The 27,042-nt window shown below is 38.2% G+C and overlaps 1 protein-coding gene across 2 annotated transcripts in view; it reads left to right on the top strand.

Annotated features, from left to right (window-relative positions):
• The window catches only part of Stacl (SH3 and cysteine-rich domain-containing protein), an 876,542-nt gene extending 849,902 nt beyond the window's left edge, over nucleotides 1-26,640 (top strand). For both annotated transcript variants that reach the window (XM_090388808.1, XM_090388807.1), the window contains 2 exons: nucleotides 9,366-9,503; nucleotides 26,214-26,640. In XM_090388808.1, coding sequence (XP_090244934.1) covers nucleotides 9,366-9,503; nucleotides 26,214-26,318 — 243 coding nt within the window. In that variant the 3' untranslated portion in view covers nucleotides 26,319-26,640. The remainder of the gene's footprint in view (nucleotides 1-9,365; nucleotides 9,504-26,213) is intronic.
• Nucleotides 26,641-27,042: the final 402 nt, after the last annotated feature.

Genomic DNA, 27,042 nt, shown 5'->3' with positions numbered 1-27,042 from the left:
ACTTGTATCTATCATAGGCTTCTGTGTCATGTGTTAATTTGTATGTATCCCATGCATGTTTCTTCTCTGCCATATGCCTCATCAGTTCATCTGACATCCGTTTAGGCCTAAACCTTGAACAATATTTCTTGGTTGGGATGTAAAGCCTAGTAGCTTCCAAGATAAGTTCTTTGAATGCTTCCCATTTTGCATTTGCTGTTGGTAACATCATCAGTTGGTCCCACTGTATAGAATTTAAATACTGTCTCAGTCCATCATAATCGCCTTTACGAAAGAAATAACCCTTCCCTTTACCCCTAACGGTAGTTACCTCTTTGAGTAAATCCAACTTCAGCACACTGTGATCACTGTCACCTAGTGGTTCATTTATCTGCAGATTCTTAATGCATGAAGAATCACTGCTGATAATCAAATCAAGAGTATTCCTCCCTCTAGTTGCCTCACATGCTGATGTAGAAAACAATCATCCAATAAATCCACAAAAGCCTTGCTAGTGTGTGAGTGACCAGCCCCCAAATTCCAGTCAATATCTGGGAAATTAAAATCTCCCATTATAAGACTCTCTGATTTACTGGCCCACTCTATTTCCCTGTACAGTTTCTTATTATACTCATCAGAGTCATTAGGCCTAAAGCACACTCCTACTCAATTTTGATCTCCCAATGCTTATGTGACACCAAACTGACTCGACACTGCATTTCCCAGCGATGTCCACTGGCTTCACTTCCTTGGATTTTATGTATTTCTTAACTAATAGCATAACCCCTCCTCCCTTCCTATCCAATCTATCCTTTCTGTAGACGTTGTACTCCCCAAATTCCCACAGAGAGACATCGGTTGAGGAGTCCCAATATTGTGTTCGGTATAGTATCGACCACCACCTTGGGCGTCTCGGGCTCAATTTGTTCTATACCAGGGGTCATTCTATTTTTCATTCTCGCTGCTGCTATGCTGAGTTCCATTGGTGAGAAGGCAGGTTCAACAGCTGTGGTTGTGTATGTGTTATTGTTCTCACATAGTTTTCTTTGTTCCTGGGTTTGAGGCTCGGTTGCAGGAAGGAAGACATGGTCCAAGATATTGTCTATAGAGGATTTCCATGTTCTGGTATGGGGGCCATAATTTCAAGTTATGGGGGAGTTGTTTAAATTGGATTGCAGGAAGTTTTATTTTAGCCAGTGAGTTATAAATTACTGGACTAAGTTACCTACATTGGTGTTAGAGGCTGACAGTCTGGGGAAATTCAGAGGTCAGCTGGATAATTACCTAAGGGAGGAGGGAAATGCATGGGGTGTCCATTTCCTTTTCTCTTATTAATTTTTATTATTTTATTTTTATTTTTTTTAATTTCCTTCTTATTATTATTAATTTGTTTTTATTCTTATTATTTTATTTTATTTATTATTATATTTTTTTTTTTGGCTGGTGTAGCATAAGCCATAGGCTTCCTTGCACCATTTGGCCATTACTAATACTGATCTCAACAACAATAATGATCTAGTCGTAACTGTTATTACTCAAGAATGTTCTGCAAAAGTTGCTTGCATTTTGGTTTCTACTGACTCAATATCACTTTACCTAGTTTCTGTATACTGCCCTCCTTCGAAAAATGTGAATAACTTCTTTATTATTATTATTATTATTATTATTAGCCATACAATGCAAGGAAGCCTGTGGCTTATGCTGCATGAGCCAAAATAAAATTTCTGAATTACCGAGAGAGAGAGAGAGAAGAATGATGATGATATCCAGCCCAGGACCTTGGGTGTGCCTAATTGCTGCCAACCTTATGCGAAGTATCTGTTGTGGCACAGTGGTTACACTGATGTTAGAGGGAATTTATTTGAAGAGTTGATTCTGATCACAACTTAGGTATACATAATCTTCCAGACAAACTGTTCACATTTTCTGCCGTGAATGGGGAGTCGAATATTGATGTCACTGTCTCTGTTCCATGGTGGGACTCTTCTTTGGCAGATCTGAGGTTGCAAGTTCAACGAGCAAGAAGGGCGTTTAAACATAGCAGACATCTGTCTGAACAAGATGTTTTAATTCTTAAAAATGACCTGAAAGATAAGAGAAAGAATTTCCATAAGGCTGTTGCTGAAAGTAAACTGAAGTGTTGGCAAGACCAGGTTAGGCAAATTGGGAACTCAAAGCCTTGGGGCCTAATATACAAAATAGTGAGAAATAAACTTATCTGTGGAGACATCTACAACACAGGTATTAGCAACACTCTGGAATCACGGTTGACACCATAGTTAAACAGTTATTACCCTCGGACATAATTCAGGATGACACTTTTGAACAGACACAGATACATAAAGAAAATATTGAATATCCCAGTTCAACAGATATAAAACTTTTCACTGTAACTGAACTTGGAATTGCCATCTCTAAATTAAATCCAAAAAAGATGCCCAGGTCTTGACCTTATTGAAAATCAAATAATAATCAAATTTCATGAATTTTTCCCAGCTGTACTGCTCAACTTGTTCAACAAATGTCTTTTGGAGGTCAGCTTTCCGATTCCATGGAAGATGGCCCTTCTAAAAATACTTCATGAACCAGGAAAGCTCAGGACAAATCCCCATGCCTACCGACCTATCTCACTCTTGGCAAATTTGGGCTAAGTCTTTGAGAGGTTGCTTGCCCCGAGATTAACCAAAATGTTTGAGGATTACCATCTTAGCTCAGAATGTCAGCATGGGTTTAAAAAAAGGGCACTTGACTGAGGATGCTATACAAACAGTTTTAAATTACATCCAGACTTCATCAGTAAATATGTTCTAATGGTTTTTATAAACTTTGAGGGTACTTTTGGCTCACTTTGGTGGGAAAGTGCCCTCAAGTCTTTGCATTTTGTGCACTGTGATAAATACATCTTTGAAACTCTTAAGATCTTATTTTCAAGATAGGAAGTTAAAAGTATGTGCTAAGTATTTAACCTATGAGTCTTGTGTTTCCAGAGGATGCCCTCAGAGTTCTGTACTGGGGCCTCTCCTCTGGAATAGGGTTCTAGATCAATGGTTGGTAAGAGATAATATGGATTGTATAAAGGTTGCTTATGCAGATGACGTGGTGTTGGGTGTCTCAGATCGGTCCAGGAGAAATATTGAGGAAAAAATTCAACTGATCCTTGATGACCTATCTCATTGGGCGAAGCTGAATAAATTAAATTTAGCCAAATAAGACCAATTTTATAGTATTTAAAACAAAATTAAACCTATCTCCCAGAGTTTTATGAGACAGAAAACAAATTAGTTTTGTTTCCAGAGTTAAATATCTTGGATTGACTCTTTATGATAAACTTACATTTCAGGTACATGTTAATAAAATTTCGGAAAAAATAATTTTGCTGCATCTGTAATTCTCATCTCTCTCTCTAGAAAGGAATGAGGATTATCCAAAAAGGTCTTATTTTTATATTATAAAATGATATTTATTACTATTGTATCTTGTGCTTCTAGGATTTGGCATATTGCAGCTACTAAAACTAAGTAAAAACAAATTATAATTTTGACACAAAGAACAATGCTTCTTTCTATCATGCATATCATGTTGTACACGTTGGCACCAATGTGTACAACATGACATTGAGTAAGAGATCTGCAGATTTACTTAACAAGTACAGGTCAATGTTGCAAAAAAGTCGTGAGTTAGGGTTAAATTTGAAAGTGTCTGCAATTCTGCCCAGACACAATAAGAGGGAGTACATGATGAGAGCCTTGTCAATCAATTCAGCCCTGGAGGGAATGTGCAAGGCTCAAGGGGTAGAATTTTTTTCAGAGTGGTCTGTGCTTGTTAACAGGCGAGACTGCTTCTACAGGGATGGGATACACTTAAATAGAAAGGGTGCAAGAATATTTGCTGATGCTATCGAGGAAGTGTTAGGTGGGTCGGAAAACTGCTAGCTTGGGGGGAGGGGGGGATTCACAGACTAAAAGGTTAAAAGTAGCGACCTGGAGCTAGGGGTTTCAGGGTAGTCATTGTGAAACAGGTGGTATATGGGATGTGTCAGGGTATCTAGAAATAGGTGCATGCATGCTTGCATGTATACCAATGCTAGAAGTATAATAAATAAATTTAATGAATTTGAAGTGTTGGTCAAGACATCAAAGACGAATATTGTTGGGATATCAGAGACATGGTGTCACACTAATATTAGGAATGCAGAATTGGAATTTGGGGACTACAACGTGTACAGAAAGGATAGACAGGATAGAAAGGGAAGAGGTGTCATGCTGTTAATTAAGAAAAACAAAATCAAAAGAAGTGCATCCAGTTGATATAGATGAACAGTTCACTGTTGAGTCAGTTTGGTGTGACATAAGCACTGCGAAAGCAAAAATAAGAGTAGGAGTGTGTTATGGGCCTAATGAGTACAATGAACAATTGTACAGAGTGGGCTAGTAAATCAGAATGTCTTATAATGGGGGATTTTAACTTCCCAGATATTGACTGGAACTTGTGGGTTGATCACTCACACACTAGTAAGACTTTTGTGGATTTATTGGATGATTGTTTTCTGCAGCAGCATGTTCGAGAGACAACCAGAGAGGGTAATACTCTTGATCTGGTTATCAGCAGTGATCATTCGTTTATTAAGAATTTGCAGATAAAGGAACCACTAGGTGGCAGTGATCACAGTGTACTGATGTGGGATTTACTTTAAGATATAATTACCATCAGGAGTAAAGGAAAGAGTTTTTGCTTCCGTAAAGTTTTTAAATTCTGTATAGTGGGATCAACTGACGATGTTATCAACAGTAAATTCTAAGTGGAAAGCATTCAAGGAAATAATCGTAGAAGCTACTAAAGGTTTCATAGCTATTAAGAAATATTGTTCAAGGTTTAGTCCTAAATGGTTATCAAATGAACTAATGAGACGTGTGACAGAGAAGAAAAATGCATGGGATGCATGTAAATTATCAAGCAACTCAGAAGCCTAAGGCAGATATAAGCTAGTCTGTTATCAGGTCACAAAGGAGGTTAGGCAGGCAAAGGCAGTTTTTTGAGAAATCTTTGGCAAAGGATGCTAAAGAAAACAGCAAGGATTTCTTTACTTATATAAACTCTAAAAGGAAGGGGATGAATCTGATTGGCCCGCTTGATATCAATGGTTCGACCGTTGATGATCCTGCTCAGATTACTAATCAAGAAACGTGTGCTACGCACTGCTGCTCCTGCCCACCTGGCTACGGAGGCACAAGGAGTTAAGGTTTGAAAATGGCAGAAGGTTATCGAATTGTAGCACGGTGCTTAATGATTTTGTAATAACTGAGAGCAAAGTGGAGGCGAAATTGTTGATTCATAAGAAAGGCACCTGGGGTGGATGGGATATATCCAGTTATATTAAAGGAGGTGGCAAAGCAACTAAGCAAACCCTTAGCCATAATTATGAGAGCATCCTTGGACTCAAGGGAGGTCCACACGGACTGGAGATGTGCAAATATATCCCCAATTCATAAAGGGGGATTGAAGAGTGACACGAGTAATTACAGACCAATTAGTTTAACTTCTGTTCCGGGTAAAATAATGGAGTCACTGGATAAAGATGCATTGCAGTCTTGTCATCTAGACAAGGCTGCAGCAATAATTCAGATACAGCATGGGTTTGTTAAGGGAAAGTTTTGTCTGACAAATTTGATGGGATATTATGATGTGGTTACAAAGGAACTGGATGCAAAAAATTATTTTGATATCATATATTTGGATTTCAGGAAAGCGTTTGACACTGTTGTGCATCCAAGACTATTGTACAAATTGGAGCAGGATGGTACTAAGGGTAAGTTGATACAATGGATAAAAGGATGGTTGAGTGGGAGAAGACAGAGGGTGGTAATCAATGTGTGCTGCTCTTCGTGGACTAATGTTATTAGTGGAGTCCCACAGGGTTCGGCGTTGGGTCCTCTGTTGTTTTGTATATTTATCAATGATATTGATGAAAGTATATCAGGATTAGTGTCAAAGTTTGCAGATGATACAAAGGTTGGCAGGGTTGTTAATGGCAGTAATGCTGCTGGAACAGGATCTATAAAATTTGGGCAGATGGTCTAAGAAGTGGCAACTGAAGTTTACCACTGAAGTTTACCTTGACAAATGCAAAATACTGCGTATGGGTAGAAGTAACCACAGAGAAACATACCAACTGTGTGGTACTACACTTAAGGTGGTAGAAAAGAGGAAGTAATTGTGCAGTCAGATATGAAGTTTTCTGAGCAATGCTGCCAGGGCAGGTCATGGGGTTTTATCAATGAAATATAGAAATTTTTCTAGCAGGGAAAAGGAGGTGATTGTCCCTCTGTATAAGGCAATGGTCAGGCACGCCTTGAGTACTGCGTACAAGTCTGGAGACCTCATTTTAGGAAGGATGTAGATTTGCTTGAGTGTACAGAGAAGGGCAACAAGATTGGTGAGGGGAATGAAGGGATCCTTTTACCAAGAGTGGCTTAAGTTCTGCAAATTGCAGTGGCTAGAGACTAGGCACCTGCGTGGTGATATGATTGAAGTGTATAAGGCCTTGAATGGGTTGAGCACGCTGAATTCTGATGGGATCCTTCCACTTGATTAGATTACGAACCTAAGGAGGCATAAATTCAAATTAAGAAAAGACAGATGTAGAATAGATGTGCAGAAATTTGCCTTTAGCCAGCAGGTGGTTAATTGCTAGAACAAACTTCCATGTGTCATTGTGGAAGTTGATAGGTTAAATAAATGTAAGGAGGAACTGGACAGGTATTTGGAGGGAATGGTGTGATTTTTTTTTTTTTTTTTTTTAGCTGATGCTGCATAAGCTGGTACACTTGCTTTCTTGCATCACATGTCACTACTATGCTGCATACTACTACTACATGCCGCATACAGTCTCTAATAATGCCCTGCAAATGCTTGCTGGCACATTTCCTTTAGATCTACATATTATTTATTTGGGCATGATAAGTAAATTAAAAAAGAGCTTGTTTTTTAACCCAACTAGACATTACTTCAGACCAAATCTCAAAATGAGAAAACAAGGATTTGGACTTGCTTGGTAGAAGTTTGACAACAACGCTGGAATAGTAGTGAGTATGGAGAGGTAACAAGAAAATTCATTCCGAAGGTTGAATATGTGGATATGAAAACTGTGATGCTATAGTTTTCTCCCGGTATGAATACTTTGTATTTATTGACAGGACATGGCTCACTCAGGTCAAAACTGTTTGAGAGGAGGCACGAGCCAGATCCCTAGTATACATGGGGAGAAGCAGAAACTTTGCTTCATGTTTTGTTTCACTGTGGTCTCCATTCTGATGCAAGACAGATACTGATGAGAAAAATTCCTGAATTGTTAGACAGTAATGTTCACCCTGCTTGTGGGTGGTTGTTTCGAAGCCTTTCAGGATTTTGCGAATAAAAGTATTTCTCAAGAGACTTGAACTAAGATCCCAAATGGTAGATACAAGGTAAATGGATAATTGTTCCCTTTCCTTGAGTTTGGGTTACCTTTGTGGCATTGAGGATTTAACCTGCTTCTCCTCCAGCATTTTTATCTACAGTAAAGTTAAAAATTTAGAACTTAACTTCTAGAAACAATTACAGATTTGGTTTTTAATCCTGTTTGCTGAACAGGTGGTTATATGACCAGTGATAGCTTATATGGTGACATACTGAAGATAAAAAAGGGATTGTACTTAAATGTGAATACTATTAATGTAATCCAATTTCTATTTGTGCTGGATGAATCTTCAACATTGAAGATGGGGTAGTTTATTGCTGAACAGACTTCCATCTCTTGTTGTGGAAGTTGATAGTTTAAATAAATTTAAGGCTGAGCTGGACAGTAATTTGGGGTAAAATGGGAGGTTTTTTTTTTTTTTTTTGCTGATGCTGCATAAGCTTGCTTTCTTGCCTCAAATAATGCTAATGCTAAATGATTTTACATCATATAAAGCCTGTAACTGAACCATGGCAGTCCAGCCAACGCAAGAATTGTAAGAGGAAGTTCTTGCTCAGACCTGCATAGTACACGACCATCTGACACATTCACATTTGCTGAGAACTGATGACCTTCTTATATGTGAATCCTGTGACACAGTTTTATCTCTGAGACATATTTTAATCAAGTGCACAGATTTTATTGATGTATGTTTTACCACTTGACTGAGCCTTTATACACTCAAGAGTTTATCCGACAACAATAACACACCATTTGTTTTACATTTTTAAAACTTATTAATATATATACATATTTAAAAAAAAGCATATGCTTTTAGAATATATATCATCTTTTAAACATATACTTACATAACCTTTTGACCAGGTAACCTATTTTTAAAGCTATAACCTTGTCTTGGTGCAATAATAGCCATTGGTGCTAATGTGCCAATAAAATCATACACCTAACCAAACCAAGCTGAAAATAGTTGTTGAATTAAGATCCAAAAGAATCCCAACAACCAAATAGGCTGACTACACTTGGGTTGCCTGACGTAGCCCAGTGGTCAGGAGCCAGAGTGCATAGCATGCATTCCTTGAGTGGACTGGGGGTCAAGCCAGTGATGACTAAATATGATGAATATTTGTATTGACGATTTATTGTAAACTCTATTGACTTGGTTGTCGTTCCGGAGTATAAACAGAAAATTTATTAAAATACAGGCCAAGTTTTTTTAGATGTGAGAGGAGTTCTAATACTTGACCATGAAAGACCTAAAAATACTATTGGACAGACCAAACTGTACCACTGGGACAGGTGGTTTCCCATGGTCAAGTTTTACAACTCCTCCAAACCCCAAAAACTTAGGCCTAGAGATGGATTTTGATGTTAGCAAATTAGCATTGGCAGTAGTATATGATGCAAGAAAATAAGCTTATACAGCATCGGCCAACAAAAAAAAAAAAACATGCTTCCCATTTCACCTATCCATTTTCTCTAAAAGTTTGTCCAGTTCTTCCTTAAATCTATTTAAGCTATCAACTTTCATGTCAGATGGAAGTTTGTTCCAGCAATCAACCACTCACTTGCTGGCTAAAGGGAAATTTCCAAACATCTATCCCACAATTGTCTTTCCATAATTTGAATTTATGCCCCCTCAAGTGCATAATCTGAACAAGATGAAAGAGCAAACAATCCCAACAATTTCTTTAGTTGTTTTCATTGTTTGGGGTCTAATTATGCCAACTGTCCTTTGCATACCAATAAACTAATTAAAACACAAATGAAAATGTCTTACTTTAAATCTTTCTTAACTGATGATCAGTTTTATAAACTAGTAAAATACTTTTATAAAAATAATATGCTTTAAAACCCATTTCATGTAGATATGAAATGCATGCAAGTACCCAACAAAATATTTCTGAGAAAGTTTTCATTTCCTATATTTTAGGGAAAGTGCCTTGGCAAGGTTGGATACTTCCCATCTAAATATGTAGCAAAGCTTCATTCTGGGGAACATCCTCTTCAAGTAACCCACACAATTCAAGTTAGTGATGGTCAAAATGGAGTAAAATTATTGCATGATCAGGTTTGTTGCACACCTTATACTTCAAGTTTTTGAAAGATTTTTCATTTTAATTTTTTTTTTTATATATAATAAAGGATGACCCACAAATCAAAGTACACTTGTGAATTCACTGGAAAAGTATAGAAACTAAACTTTTATTATATAACAACCATAAAAAATTAACTCATATAGAAAGATATGCTAAACTTTAAAATACTTTTTAATACTTGAGCATTAAATTGCATGAAGCAGCCTTTTTTGTCACAGCTCTCTGTGGGAAGAGGCTTACTGGAATTGAGAGGCTTTTAAATGGCTTCTCAGTAAAACATCTACAGGGGGATTAAATCTGCTGGCAACTGAATGGGGCCATCATGTCCAATCCACTTGTTTTGGTAATTTTTCATTCAGCAATTTTCTAACTTCATGGGAATAATGAGCTGGAACATCATTCTGCATAAAAATAGTCTCCCTTCATTTTCAGAAAAGTAAAAATATTGTAAAATTAATAAAGAAAAAGCTTGAAATAACATTTCCATTAAAAAAAAAAAAAAAAAATCACTCTTAGAACCAATTCCAGGTGTTTTTACCTGAAGGGCTTATTCCTTTTCAGTTTGGTTACTGGGGTTCTCAGTGATCAAATAAACACAAGGGTAACAGTTAATATGTTCATTTGATCTGGAAAATTATCATCAAAACCATTGGACAAATTTTCATTATATTTGAACATACAGAGAAACTTTTCTGAAAATTTTGCTCTCCTGGCTTGATCATCTTTAATTAATGCATGACACAATTTTGGAATATAACCCTTATATCCTGATTCTTTTAAAATACTTCTTGCAGCAGGGGAGGTTCAGTCCAGAGCTTGATTCACTTGTTAGCATTTAGCTTAAATTGAACATGGTCCTCTGCTTATAGCAAGATTGGCAATACTTCCTGTCTACTCAAAATGTTTAATTGCTGATAGATAGCACATACTGTTGGAGTGAAGGAGAGTCAGAATGCTCTTTGGATGATCATTCCACTTCAATGTTTGTAATAGTTTTACTACAAGAATTCCTGGCCTATTTCAGCCATGAAACCTTACTTACAGGAATACCTCGCATAGTGCAGGTTTTGCTATAGCGCGCTTTACAAATTAACTGCATTATGCACCAATACATTTGATATGTATGTATGTATTATAATGCCAGCACGTAGGCCAATGTGTTATGGATTCAAGGCCACGCTGACTGTTGTCGCAATTCCCATTATATATATTGGGAATTGCGACAGAATGCTAGCAGAGTTTCAGACTCTGCTAGCATTCATGCATTAGTAAACAGTCTAGATTCCAAGTGGTGAGGTTGTTCACTGTGCGTAAGCTGTACAAATATTTTTCGCTGTCTATTTTTATGAAAGATTATTTTTTAAAAACATTACACCTTTATGTGCAAATATGAGTGGAAAGAAGAAATGTAATGGCGCTTAGAGTTCTTCTAGATTCGAACGAGATATGAAAGTAAGGCAGGCGTTGCAAAATGACATTCGATGTTATAAAGAGATGTATTCAGATAAAAAGAAGAAAAGAACTGTGCACACTACGCTGATCAGTTATTTTTCAAAATAAAAATACAATACATACTTCACTTACATTCTTTTGGTATGTATATACTGCAATAAAAATAATTTGTACTGTACTTACTAGTATTTTTCATTTTTATCATTTTAATTTATTTTTTTGCAAGAACTTCATGTGCATCAATTTATAGTTGTTGTTATTTGGTTTTTAGGAGCATTAGCAACTAAGGCCATATTGCTCCAGGGATATGCGGTGGTCATTCCCTGACCTTTCCGTATTTGGTGGGTCACGGGCTCGAACCCCGGTCCAATCAAGAAGCATGTGCTACACACTGCTGCTCCTGCCCACCTGGCTACTCAGGCGCTTCAATTTACAGAAAACAAACACCTATATATTTTAGCATATATAAATTGTCAGAACACATTACATAAAAATACATACTAATAATACCTCAATTAGCACGGTATTTTTTTGGCACGAATTATAACCACACTATGCAAGGTATTCCTGTATTTATACAACTTTACTTCTTTCTGAAACAAACAAAAAATTGGCTTTCTGAATTTTTTTTTTTTTTTTTTTTTTCCATATCAGCTCATCCTGTATACAAAGGCAAATCAAAAAAACTTTCAGCTCATCCTGTATACAACGGAAAATCAAAAAACTTTTCACCTCATCCTGTATACAAAGGCAAATAAAATAAAACCTTTCAGCTCATCCTGTATACAAAGGCAAATTAAAAAAATAAGTCTATAGGAAGGGAGACAATTATCCCTTTGAACTTCAGTCTTCAAAAAATATATACTGAGGTCATTCAAATAAAAACGACAAAATGGATAGTATGCAAAAATTTATGATAATGTTGTGCCAAATTACACCAAACAACAAACTTTGGGTCATATCTTGTTACGGGCATGAAAAGAAGTTTAATTTATAGATTTTGGAGTGCTTAAAATGGCAGATTGGTTCTTGTGTTCGAAAAAAAAAGTATATTTTTATATTTATATGAGGTTTTTTTATTTATATGGTGGTAAGATGTAGCTACGAACAAACCTGTATCAAAAACGGGGATGCCTCTGTAGCCAGGTGGGCAGGAGCAGCAGTGTATAGCACACGCTTTTTGATTAGACCGGGATTCGAGCCCGTGACCCACCAAATATGGAGGATGCGGAAAGGTCAGGGAATGACCACTGCATATCCCCGAAGCAATATGGCCTTAGTTGCTAATGTTCCTAAAAACCAAATAACATCAAAAACGGCACCTTTCCACCTTTTGCTTGTATTCAGCTTTGGGAGCATCCCTTTACACCATCCAACAACGGCTAAAATGGAGGCACCTGATTTGCTTTTGTATCTTTGTTCCATTGCTGCGATGTCTTGATAGAAGCACTCACCATGTTCGTCGCTGACAGCACCACAGTTTGGCAGGAAGAAATCCAGATGCGAGTGCAAGAAATGTATCTTCAGTGACATATTGCACCCCAGTTTTTTGTAAGACATAATTAGATCTTCCACAAGCTGCCTTCTTTAGCATTAGTAGAGGCAAACGATGCAAGAAAGCAAGATTATGCAGCATCAGCCAAAAAAACCTCCCATTTCACCTCTCCATTCATTCCAAATGCCTCTCCAGCTCAGCTTAAGTTTATTTGGGCTATCAACTTCCATATCAAAAGATAGAGGTCTGTTCCAGCAATCAACCACCCACTGGCTAAAGGCAAACTTCCACACATCCATTCTACAACTGTCTTCTTAATCTGAGCAAGAGGAAGAATCCCATCAGCATTCAGCTTGCTCAACCCATTCAAGGCATTATACAACTCAATAAGATCACCTCGCACGTGCCTACTCTCCAATTGCTGTAATTTGCAGAACTTAAGCCTTTCTTGGTAAGAGCACCCCCTTTGTTCCCCTCACCAATCTTGTTGCCCTTCTTTCTACTCATTCTAGCAACTCTACATCCTTTCTAAAATGAGCCCTCCAGACATGTACACAGAACTGTTTGTTTGTTTGTTATTTGGTTTTTAGGAGCATTAGCAACTAAGGCCATATTGCTCCGGGAATATGCGGTGGTCATTCCCTTGACCTTTCAGCATCCTTCCTATTTGGTGGTGACGGGCTCGAACCCCGGTCTAATCAAGAAACGTGTGCTACGCACTGCTGCTCCTTCCCACCTGGCTACGGAGGTGCCCGTACACAGTACTCTAGGTGTGGCCTGACAATTGCCTTGTACAACGGGATAATCACCTCCCTGTCCCTGCTAGCAAAATTCCTATATATTATTGACAAGACTCCATGACCTGCCCTAGCAGCCCATCTGCACTTCTCAGCAAATTACATATTCGACTGCACAGTTACTCCCAGGTGTTTTTCACTTTCCACTTCCTTGAGTGTAGTACCACACAGCTGGTACATTTCTTTTGGGTTATTCCTGCCCATTTGTCCAACTTATCTAGATCCAGTTGGAATAGCATACTGTTTGTCCACGAAGAGCAGTGTCCATTGATTGCCACTCTCTGTCGTCTCCCACTCAACCATCCCTTTATCCACATTAGCAACTTACCCTCTCCAATTTGTACAGCAGTCTTCTATGTGCAACAGTATCAATTGCTTTATGACCACATCATAGTTTCCAATCAAGTTGGTCAGACAAGACGTCCCTTTAAAAACCCATGATATGTCTTAACTATTACTGGAGTCTTGTCTAGATGATCCTGCAATGCTTCTTTAACCAATGACACCGTTAATTTCCCTGGAACACAAGTTAAACTACCAGGTCTATAGTTATTTGTGTCACCTTTTGAACCCCCTTTGTGAATTAGTGATACATTTTCCCGTACTTCCAGTCCATGGGGACCTCCCCTGAGTCCAAGGAAGCTTTCCTAATTATGGCTAAGGGTTTGCTAACTTCCTTTGCTGCCTCCTTTAATACAATTGGATAGATCCCATCTACCCCAGATGCCTTCTTTATGTTTAACTTCATCAATTTCTCCTCTGCTTTACTCTCAGTTATTACAAAATCATTAAGCACCGTGTTACAATCACTCCCCTCATTGAATAACTCCTCATGTATGAATGTAGATGCAAAATACTCATCTATGTTAAGTGATCCAATCTAATTCATCCCTTTCTTTCTAGAGTTCACATAAGTAAAGAACTCTCTGCTATTTTTCTTTGCATCCTTTGCCAACGATTTCTCGTAATCTGCCTTTGCCTGCCTAACCTCCCTTGTCGCTTGATTACAGTCAAGCTTATATCAGATGAATTAATGAGGCTCGTGGCAGAGAAGATAAATGTATGGGATGCATATAAATTATCAGGTTTCCATTTAGGCCTAAACCTTGAACAGTATTTCTTAGTTGGAATGAAAAGCCAAGTAGCCTCCGAGATTATGTCCCTGAAGGCTTCCCATTTTTCCCCTGAGTTTATCCCACTGTACAGAATTTAAAAAAGTGGCAAGTAAGCTATTCGAAAGGGTGATAGATAAAAGAATAAGTCACCACTATGAAACAGCTGGACTAACCAGGCCAACACAATATAGATTCAAGCAAGGAACTTCGACCATCAAAGCCCTGAGTGGCCTATTGAGGGCGGCAGTGGGGTGTGACAAAAAAATATTTCCTTGCCATCTCAGTTGATTTCACTGCCATTTGGTGGCCAAGCATCCTAGCTAGACTAAGAAGGGCAAACACACCTATGAATTTGTACGAAGATATGGAATCCTAGTTAGCCAACAGAGAAATTCAGGTAATAGCACCATATAAAAAGTTGACCAGATCGCTCTACAGGGGCTGCCCCCAGGGTTCAGTTCTAGGGCCACTGCTCTGGAATATGATCCTAGACAAAGCCCTGGACCCGGGGGAAGTAAACTCCCAGACCTTTGCAGATTATCTAATACTGACAGTCCCACTGCTGAAAGCCAAGCACAAATGGAAGACAAGCAAACCAAGCACTTAAACTCCTTCAAGGCTGGGCCACTGTCCACTTCTTAAAAAGATCAACTACAAAAACTAAATCTATACTATTGAAAGGCAGCCTAAACTTAAGAAGATCACCACAAATTAAAATCCATAGCCAGACAATCAAACTAGTCAACAAACTGAAGCATCTAGGTATCATTCTACACACCAACTTGTCTTTCTACCCTCATCTCAAATACTTGAGAGAAAAATAAGAAGATATGCCCGATTAATAGCCAGAATAACAAGAAAGGACTGGGGGCTCAAAAAATGCACGCTAATGGTTATCAAAACGATCTTGGACACCATACAACACTCAATTCTCCTGGTCATCACCCATGCCTGCCGTACTGTTAGTGCGCATGCCATCCAAGTCCTGGCAGGGGTCCTGCCCCTCGACCTAGAAGTTATATGCTGCAGAATGACGTACCACCTGACCAAAGGATTACTCTACACTCTGGGGGAATAGAAGAGAAGAAAGGACCAGACTTGAGAATCATGTGCAGCAGGCATGGCAGGAAAGATGGTCTGCTTCAGCAAAAGGGAAATTACCAGGAAGTTCCTGCCTACAGTCAGATATATGTATCCTAGAGCTCCCTCTTGGTTTCACCCAGGTCTATTTACAATGTTTCTCCTGACAGGCCATGGTGTCTTCAATGGCACATTAACTTATTTCGAATAACGGAATACCCCCTCTGCACATGTGGAGAGACAGAAACATGGTCCCACATTAAGCACAGCTGCGACCATTATGAGGACTTCCGCTGTTGACTTATGACGGAACTCACATATCTACCAGCAGGACTAGAGCAACACCTTCTAGACTTGAGGGAAGAGTTCCTAGCCTTCACGAAGTTTGCGCAAGAGGTGTTTTCGAGGGAGAGGACAATTATTGCTATTCATCACAACTAAAGCCAGTAACTGAATGAAACAACTGAACCTAATTGAACAGAAACATTCAAACAGAAAGATTGAGCTAACCACACTAAGGACCTTTTTCAACAGGACCAGGACCGGACACGGAATTGACGCAGTCCAATGCTCACCTGTCTCGAGATCCCTCTGCAGCGGAAGACACCAGTGATCATTATTATTATTAATAGCGATATGGTGCAAGGAAGCCTGAGGCTTATGCTGCACCAGGAAAAAAAAACAATTCCTGAGTTACCCTGAGAGAGAGAGAAAAAGAGAGAGAGAGAGAGTCAAAAGTAGAAGGGATTCACCAAGAAAGAGAAGAATGATGATATCCAGCTCGGGACCCTGGGTGTGCCGAGCTCAGACTTGACTCTACACTTCTCCTGAACCTGACACCAGCAGATATGACCTTTGAGACAAACTCACGGAACATGACTATTGCTGTAGCCTGCTGCCAAGGCCATTGGCCTCCACATACCAGTGTACTCTTGCACAGTACTTTCTTCCTACTTCCTGGGTGGGGGGAGGAGAAATCTATTATCTCCTCGCCACCCCATTTTTTCCACCTAGTGGGGAATGGGCATACCTCACTGACCATCTCGGGTCTCCCTCTCTATTCATCCCACCTCTGTCTTACCTCCCCAATTTTCAGTCTCCCCACCCTCTCTCTAACTTTGCGACCGCATCTAATGAAACCAAAATTATTCCAAACCCATACTCAAAAAACTTAAATCAACCATGCAACAACCCTATAACCATTCGGCCTTCCAAAGTAAATTATAGTAACTTTTTTTTTTTTTTTAGGTCCTAGCCACTGAAATCTCAGGAAATTAGGTGGCAGGACCTGCCAGAGTAAGTATAAGTATACCGGATGTACCTGGTCTGCCTCCAAGTAACGGTGGGTCCCATTAGGGGCCGAACAACTAAAAGCCCAAAAGAACAAAGGAACAAAACATTAGAACATTAGACATCACAATATCCATAGACTTTTAAATTTCTGGCCTTTATAGTGTACTGTATCACACGACAATGTATACTACGCAGAGATTAGCATTACTAGAGTCATACGATGCAAGAAAGCAAGCTTATGCAGCATCAGCCAAAAAAAAAACCCTCCCATTTCACCCCCCCCATTCATTCCAAATGCCTGTCCAGCTCAGCCTTAAATTTATTTAGGTCATCATCAACAAAAGATGGAAGTCTGTTCCACCAAACAAATCCCCGCTGGCTAAAGGCGAATTTTCACCCATCTATTCTACAACTGTCTTTTCTCAATTTGAATCTGTGTCCATTCAGGTTCTTAATCTGAGCAAGAGGAAGAATCCCATCAGCATTCAGCTTGCTCAACCTATTCAAGGCCTTATAAACCTCAATCAGATCATCTCGCTGGTGCCTACTCTCCAGGCGCTGCAATTTACAGAACTTAACCCTTTCTTGGTAAGAGTACCCCTTTGTTCCCCTCACCAATCTTGTTGCCCTTCTTTGTACTCATTCTAGCAACTCTACATCCTTACTAAACTGAGGCCTCAAGACCTGTATACAGTACTCTAGGTGTGGCCTCACTATTGCCTTGTATAAGGGGATAATCCCCTCCCTGTCCCTGCTAGTAAAATTCCTATATATCATTGACAAGACACCATGACCTGCCCTGGCAGCCCATCTGTACTGCTTAGCAAATTACATATTCGACTGCACAGTTACTCCCAGGTCTTTTTCACTTTCTACTTCCCTGAGTGTAGTACCACACAGCTGGTACACCCATATGCAGTACTTTGCATTTGTCAATGTTAAACTTCAGTTGCCACTTCTTGGCCCATTTGCCCAACTTATCTAGATCCATTTGAAGTAGCATGCTGTCATTAACAACCCTGCCAACCTTTGTATCATCTGCAAACTTGGACATTAAACCTGTTATATCATCATCAATATCATTGATACAAAACAACAATGGACCGAACACTGGGGAACTCCACTAATAACATATGTCCACGAAGAGCAGTGTCCATTGTTACCACTCTCTGTCTTCTCCCACTCAACCATCCCTTTATCCATTGTAGCAACTTACCCTTAATGACATATCTCTCCAATTTGTACAGCAGTTTTCCATGTACAACATTATCAAAAGCTTTCTGACATCCAAGAATAAATTGATATCAAAATTATTTTTGGCATTCAGTTCTTTGTGACCACATCATAGTATCCAATCAAATTGGTCGGACAAGACCTCCCTTGCTGCGGCTAAACTATTATTGCAGTCTTGTCTATATGCTCCTGCAATGCTTCTTTAACCAGTGATTCCATTATTTTCTCCGGAACATAAGTTAAACTACCAAATCTATAGTTACTTGTGTCATCTTTTGAACCCCCTTTGTGAATTGATGATACATTTGCACACTTCCAGTCCATGGGGACCTCACCCGAGTACAAGGAAGCTCTCCTAATTATGGCTAAGGGTTTGCTTATTTCCTTTGCCTCCTTTAATATAACTGGATAGATCGCATCCAGCCCAAGTGCCTTTTTTATGTTTAACTTCAACAATTTCTCCTCCACTTTGCTCTCAGTTATTACAAAATCATTAAGCACCATGTTACAGTTTGATAAACTTCTCGCACTCCCCTCATTGAATAACTCCTCATGTGTGAATGTAGATGCAAAATACTTATTCAGTTTATCAGCTACCTCAGCATGATCATCAATAGTGAACCAATCTATGTTAAGTGGTCCAATCTGATTCATCCCTTTCCTTCTAGAGTTTATATAAGTAAAGAACTCTTTGCTGTTTTTCTTTGCATACTTTGCCAGGGATTTCTCGTAATCTGCCTTCGCCTACCTAATCTCCTTTGTGACTTGATTACAGGCTAGTTTATATCTGCCATAGGCTTCTGTGTCATCTGACACTTTATATGTATCCCATACATTTTTATTCTCTGCCACTAGCCTCATTAGTTCATCTGACATCCATTTAGGCCTAAACCTTGAACAGTATTTCTTAGTTGGAATAAAAAGCCTAGTAGCCTCCAAAATTAAATCCCTGAAGGCTTCCCATTTAGAATTCAACATTGGTAACATCATCGGTGGATCCCACTGTACAGAATTTAAAAACTGTCTGAGACCCCTGTAGTCACCTTTACGAAAGCAATAGCCCTTCCCTTTAGCATTGATGGTTGTTTCGTCTTTAAGTAAATAATAAAATCCAACTATCATATGATACAGATATTCTCATTAGATGGTTCTAATAATATTGTTAAATATTGAAGAAGATATAAGAATGTAATGTGTGATAGTGGTACAGAAAAATAGATATTAGCATTAGTGGAGGCAAGTGATGCAAGAAGGCAAGCTTGTGCAGCATCAGCCAAAAAAAAAAAAAACCACTCCTATTTCATCCCTAAATTCGTCCCAAATACCTGTCCTGCTCAGCCTTAAATTTATTTAGGCTATCAACTTCCACAACAAAGGATGGAAGTCTCTTCCACCAACCAACTACCTGCTGGCTAAAGGAAAACTTCTGCACATCTATACTACATCTGTCTTTTATTAATTTGAATTTTTGTCCTCTCAGGTGATTATTCTGAGCAAGAGGAAGAATCCCATCAGCATTAAGAATGTTCAAATCATTTAAGGCTTTATACACCTCAATCAGATCACCTCGCAGGTGCCTAGTCTCCAGACACTGTAATTTCCAAAATTTAAGCCTTTCTTCATAAGAGCAACCCTTTGTTCCATTCACTAATCTTGTTGCCTTCTCTGTACTCGTTCCAACAGCTCTACATTCTTCTTAAAATGAGGCCTCCAGACCTGTATGCAGTACTCAAGGTGTGGCCTCACCATTGCCTTATACAAGGGAATAATCCCTTATCCCTACTAGAAAAATTCCTGTATATCATTGACAAAACACCATGAGCTACTCTTGCAGAACGTCTACACTGCTCAGAAAACTTCATATCTGCCTGCACAACTACCGCCAGGTCCTTTTCGTTCTCTACCACTGTCAGTGTAGTTCCAGAGATTTGATACATTACTCTGGGGTTACTGCTTCCCATATGTAGTACTTTACATTTGTCCACGTTAAACTTTATTTGCTACCATTCAACCCATCTGCTCGATTTTTCTAGATCCCGTTGCAGGATCTAGAAAAGTCATTAGTACTGTCGTTAATTACAATACTTCATTAGTATTCTTAAGAACCTTGCCAACCTTCGTATTGTCTGCAAACTTGGACATTAAGCTTGATATACCATCATCGATATCATTTATAAATACAGAAAACAACAATGGACCCAACACTGAACCCTGATGGACTCCACTAATAACATTAGTCCACGATGAGCAGTGTCCATTGATTACCACTGTCCACTGATTACCATTATCTGTCTTCTCCCACTCAACCATCTCTTTATCCATAGCAGCAATTTGCCTCCAATGCCACATTGCTCCAATTTGTGCAGCAGTCTTCCATGTGCAACAGTATCAAAAGCTTTTCTAAGATCCAAATATATGATATCAAAGTTGTTCCATGCATCCACTTCCTTTGTGAGCACATCATAGTATCTAATCAAATTATTCAGGCAAGACTTTCCCTTAACAAAACCGTGCTGTGTCCAAGCTATAACTGAAGTGTTGTCTAGATGATCCTGCAGTGCTTCTTTAAGCAGTGCCTCTATTAATTTTCCTGGCACAGAAGTTAAACTAACAGGTCATAATTACTTGTGTTGCCCTTTGATCCTCCTTGTGAATTGGGGTCACATTTGCACACATCTCCAGTTCATGGGTACCTCCCCTAATTCCAAAGAAGCTCTCATAATTATGGCTAAGGGTTTGCTTACATCCTTTGCTGCCTCCTTTAATATAACTGGATAGATCCCATCCACCCTGGGTGCCTTTTTTTTATTTTATTTTCAACAATTTCTACAGTTGCTACAATAGATAAAAGGATGGTTACGTGGGAGAAGACAGAGGGTGTTAATCAATGGGTGCTGCTCTTCGTGGACTTATGTTAAGACCGAACCCTGTGGAGTCCCACAGGGTTTGGTGTTAGGTCCACTGTTGTTTTGTATATTTATCAATGATATTGATGAAGGTATATTAGGCTTAATGTCGAAGTTTGCAGATGATACAAAGTTGGCAGGGATGTTAATGACAGTAATGGCAGTGTGCTACTGCAACAGGATCTAGATAATTTGGGCAGATGGGCTAAGAAGTGGCAACTAAAGTTTAACCTTGACAAATGCAAAGTACTGCATATGGGTAGAAGTAACCCCAGAGAAACGTACCAACTGTGTGGTACTATGCTTAAGGTGGTAGAAAATGAAAAAGACCTGGGAGTAATTGTGCAGTCAGACATGAAGTTTTCTGAGCAATGCAGACAGGTGCCAGGGCAGGTCATGGGGTTTTGTCAATGATATATAGGAATTTTGTTAGCAGGGAGAAGAAGGTGAATGTCCCTCTGTATAAGGCAATGGTCAGGCCACGCCTTGAGTACTGCGTACAGGTATGGAGGCCTCATTTTAGGAAGGATGTAGATTTCTTTGAGCGTGTACAGAAAAGGGCAACAAGATTGGTGGGGGAATGAAGGGATCCTCTTACCAAGAAAGGCTTAAGTTCTGCAAATTGCAGTGGCTGGAGACTAGGCACCTGCGCGGTGATCTGAGTGAGGTGTATAAGGCCTTGAATGGGTTGAGCACGTTGAATTCTGATGGGATCCTTCCACTTGATCAGATTACGAACCTTAGGGGGCATAAATTCAAATTAAGAAAAGACAGATGTAGAAATTTGCCTTTAGCCAGCTGGTGGTTAATTGATGGAACAAACTTCCATCTGTTGTTGTGGAAGTTGATAGGTTGAATAAATTTAAGGTGGAACTGGTCAGGCATTTGGAGGGAATGGTGTGATTTTTTTTTTTTTTTTTTTTTTTGGTTGATGCTGCATAAGCTCATACACTTGCTTTCTTGCATCACATGCTGCTACTACTACTCTCAGTTATTACAAAATCATTTAGCTCACTGCCAGATTTTAATTCACCTCTGGCATTCCTCTTCCTGAATAACTCCTCGTGTGAATGTAGATGCGAAATACTCATTGAGTTTGTTAGCCACCTGAGCAGGATCATCAATATCCAGTGGACCAATCTGATTCATCTCTTTCCTTCTAGAATTTACATAAGTAAAGAACTCTTTGCTGTGTTTGTTTGCTTCCTTTGCCAAAGATTTCTCATAATCTGCCTTTGCCTGCCTAATCTCCTTTTTGACTTGGTTACAGACTAACTTATATCTATTATAGGCTTCCCTGTCAAGCATTAATTTATATGTATGCCATGCCTTTTTCTTCTCTGCCATATGTCCCATTAGTTCATCTGACATCCATTTAGGCCTAAACCTTGAACAATATTTCTTAGTTGGTATGTAAAGCCTAGTAGCTTCCAAGATTAATTCTTTGAATGTTTCCCATTTTCAATTTGCTGTTGGTAACATCATCAGTTGGTCCCACCGTATAGAATTTAAATACTGTCTCAGACCACTGTAGTCGTCTTTACGAAAGCAAAGGCCCTTCCCTTTACCCCTGATGGTAGTTTCCTCTTTGAGTAAATCCCACTTCAGCACACTGTGATCACTGCCACCTAGTGGTTCCTTTATCTGCAGATTCTTAATGCATGAAGAATCACTACTGATAATCAGATCAAGAGTATTACTCTCTCTAGTTGCCTCCCGAACATGCTGATATAGAAAACAATCATCCAATAAATCCTTGCTAACGTGTGAGTGACCAACCCACAAATTCCAGTCAATATCTGGGAAATTAAAATCCCCCATTATAAGACTCTGATTTACTGGCCCACTCTATTTTTCTGTACAGTTTCTTATTATACTGATCAGAGTCATTAGGCCTATAACACATTCCTACTCTCAATTTTGATCTCCCAATGCTTATGTCACACCAAACTGACTCGACACTGCACTGTCCAGCAATGTCAACTGGCTTCACTTCCTTGGATTTTGTGTTTCTTAACTAATAGCATAACCCCTCCTCCCTTCCTATCCTGTCTATCCTTCCTGTACACATTGTACTCCCCAAATTCCAGTTCTGCATTCCTTATATCTGTGTGACACCATATCTCTGATATCCCAACAATATCTCCCTTTGATATTTTGAGCAATACCTCAAATTCATCAAATTTATTAACCAAACTCCTAGCATTGGTGTACACACAAGTATACATGCACCTGTTCCTATTCTTAGCTACCGTAACACAACCCATGTGTTTACTTGTACCGGATTGACTTCCAGCAGTCTCTGAAATACCCACATCTTGTTTTCCAGGCTGCTGCTCATTCCAATAGCAGTGCAAGAATCACTTTCACCTCTGCCAGTGGCTACTGTTAATCTATTAGTTTTTGTATTAGTCCCCAAGCTAACAGTTTTCTGATCCACCTAACACTGCATCGATATCAGCAAATATTCTTTCACCCTTTCTATTTAAGTGTATCCCATCCCTGTAGAAGCAGTCTCTCCTGTTAACAAGTACAGACCAGGCTGAAAAAAATTCTACCCTTGAGCCTTGCACAATCTCTGCAGGGCCGAATTGATCGACAAGACTCTCATCATATACTCCCTCCTATTGTGTCTGGGCAGAATTGCAGATACTTTCAAATTCAACACTAATCCACGTTTTTTTTTTTTTTTTTTTTTCAATGGCGACCTGTACTTGTTAAGTAATTCCACCAGTCTCCTACTCTTAATATCATTAGTGCCAATGTGTACAACAACATCACCTTTCGTGCCCTATATACATTCAAAAGTTTTGAATGTAATTGATTGTTAGAACAACTTCTATCTGACATTGTGGAACTGGGTAATCTGAATAAATAGTGAGGGAGAGAGAGAGAAATTGTGGGTTTTTTATTTTGTTGTTATGGTGTGTAAGCTTTGTTTCCTTTGCATTATTTTCCATTATGTTATGTGAGTTTCTTTACATACTTTTCCAATTTAAAAAAATTAAACGTATACAGCTGTCTTTGGCAAATCATATTGAACAGGTCTCTAAATTTTTTGACTTCAACATATTCGTTGCTTTAGGTCAGACATTGTTATGTGGCCGTGGTTACAGAATATGCAAACCATGGGTTTATATTCTGTAACCATGGCCACATAAGCAGCTCTAAGTGTTATGCTCTGTTCCTGCTGCTTTGAGCTTAAAACTAGTATGCCAAAAATATAATTTTACACTGAGTTTTGAAAATACAATTCGACCATCACTAATCTGGCAGCGCTGGGACCTGTGAGGTGCCGGATCACCGGTGGTTATTTTAGCACATACATTTTATCCAACAGCCAACCACCTCCTTCTACCTTTAACACATTGACTGCCAAGGAATTCGCAAAAAAAAATTCCCCAGGGGTCAAAAAATATTTAGGAAATAATTGGATTAGAAATTCTAAAATAAATATTGTAATATCTGTGTTGTCGTTTTTTCGCTTAAAATGTATATGAAAAAAAAACAGTTTTTTTTTTTATGTCGCATATATGTGGCCAACGTGGCCACATATGTTGGTTACTTTATTTCTTGAGAAGCCATGTCGGCCACATACGTGTGACACTATTACGGCATACATATCAAGGTCGTTTGCGATTAGTTTATTGCACGCGCGGCGAGCGCTGCAATAAAACTAATTACTATAAAATAAACTCTCAAACATCGCAATAAGTTTGTTTTTATTGTTAGAGATTTTGTGAAAACAAGATCAACCCGAACGGATGGATAATTAACGTTCGTTAGCGCGCAGTATTATCCATCGTAGTGTGTTGTGTTTTTCCGCAAGTTTGTATAAGTGTATCGTAAAAAAAAAAAAAAAATCTAAAAAGGAATGGCTAAAAGAAAATAACTAAGATAAGAGGAACTGAGAGAAACTTCTCACAGACACACCGCTGTCGAGTTTTTTTCAGAAGTTCAACTTTATCTGGGACAATGTACGGTGTTTGCGCTTTACACCACCAGAGGCACTTCCTTTATGCATTGAAACCACGGCTGGGGCTAAATGTGAGCAGGTTATAATAATAAATGCAGAAAAACAAGTGGGAATGGCTTGCCAGTGTTTACGAGTTCGCGCCAACAGCTGATACTGCAACCAACGCCACCAAAATAGTAGCGTAATTTCAAATTTACCGGGTGCACCGACCCGGGAAATTTGAAATTACGTTCGCAGAAATTATTATTAGCCATATGGTGCTAGGAAGCCTAAAGCTATGCTGCACCAGCCAAAAAAATTCCCGAGTTACCCTGAGAGAGAGAGAGAGAGAGAGAGAGTCAAAAGGAATCACCAAGAAAGATAAGAATGATGATATCCAGCTCAGGACCCTGGGTTATATCCGAATTAGCGGTGGAACCGGATTACCGGTGGCCGGATTAGTGATGGTCGACCTGTATCTGCTTTTAGTAATATCTATTTTTCTGTATCACTATTACATTACATCCTTATATCTTCCTCAATATTATTAGAGCCATGTAATGAGAATATTATTAGTATCATATAATAATTGGATTTTATTAATTAATTAATACTTTAAAATTTTAAAGTATTATAAAAAATGAATAATTAGTAGTAACTATTTATTTTGCTTGTTACTTGTAAGTACCCGTCAACTTCCACATAAGATTAGTTTATTGGTTTCAAACTAAAAAAAAAAAGTTTGAAACTTCTGCTTTTGGTCTTTTGGGACCACAATTAGTACACTCCCCAGTTATTACAAATACAAAATCTGCATCAAGGAAAATATTTAAAATTCTAAGTCAGTTTTTTTCCGAAACTACTTCCTTCAGTAGTTTCGATTTTTGCTTTTCCCTTAATTAAGAAGTGATATTTTTTAAAATTTTCATCCAATTAATATTAAAAATATAATTTTCTTGTTTTCATTTGACATGAAATAATCGATTATTAAATAATTAAAAAATTCTAATGGTGTAATAGTAAACGAACTCTTTTACTGTATTATTGCTTCTTGATTAGATGAAAATATTTAACTATAAGCTATTTTGATATTTCATAATTATCTATTTACTTCATGCAATTGTCTACTGATGCTTCTTTAAGGAGAGTATTTTTTTTTTTTTTTTTTTTTTTCAACTCAGTGCAGTTATTTCTAAACAGGTTGTCACTGTGCCCTAGCTCTACTTTGGGCCAAAGGGAGAGGGATAAATCAGACATCTCTTGATAACTTGAAAAAAACTAATTAAAAAAAAAATAATAAAAAAAAAAAAAAAATACTTATGTTAAGTGAATGTAAAACTGTTTCATATTTTTCAGATTGTAATACAAGTAGGAGAAGAAGTGGATGGTGTTGTTACAATTAGAACTGGTACAAATGATAAAACTTATCCTTGTCCATTAAAGTACCTTAAAGAAGTTTGAAAAGTGCAATGCTATAGTCAAGATGTTTGATATATATGTGGTATACTATAGTCTCTTTTGTGAGACTGTAGTCTTCTGGGTGGCACTGTCATTTATAAATGGCATGTATTAATAGCCAGGCCTTTCACTGCTGTGCTATGTAAATGAAAAATATTCTGAGGGCACAACATAAATACTACTTCAATGCACAAATAATCCCATATTTATTGTGATGTTTTGGAAACCTGCCATAATCAATGAAAATTTTAACACTTGCCTTTTTAACACCTAAGAAGACCAAGTAAGTTTCCTTCATCTGCCTCTGTAAACAGGTACTTCCAATGTGGGTTAGTTAAAGTAATATCAGTTATATTTTTTGATATTTCTTTTATGTTAAGTTTAAAACAAAGCTGTATAGTTTGCATAAACACACACAAAATCTAAGCTTCAGATTCTTTTAAACGTTTTCTATTACTAAATTCTTATTGATTTTTTTATCTGTATACTAAACAGCCACTTACCAGAATTTTTTTTTTTTACGTATGTATTCTAAATTTCTCCTTACAATATTATCAGTTAAGTGGCTTTCACTAATAAACTCTAACAAACTGATAAAAATTGTCAGTGTCACCTGAATTAAGCAAATAATTCAAATCTTTCTTCATATCAGAAATATAACATCAGCTTCAACAAATTTAATAGAGTTTGCATGGAAAATAAATAGCTTATCATTCAAAACAATGTG

This window comes from Mastigoproctus giganteus, chromosome 14, assembly GCF_048544385.1.
Source record: "Mastigoproctus giganteus isolate SK-2022 chromosome 14, ASM4854438v1, whole genome shotgun sequence".
Lineage (NCBI taxonomy): Eukaryota > Metazoa > Arthropoda > Arachnida > Uropygi > Thelyphonidae > Mastigoproctus > Mastigoproctus giganteus.
Note: the sequence above shows the minus strand (reverse complement) of the source record. Positions and strands in the feature narration are given on the sequence as shown.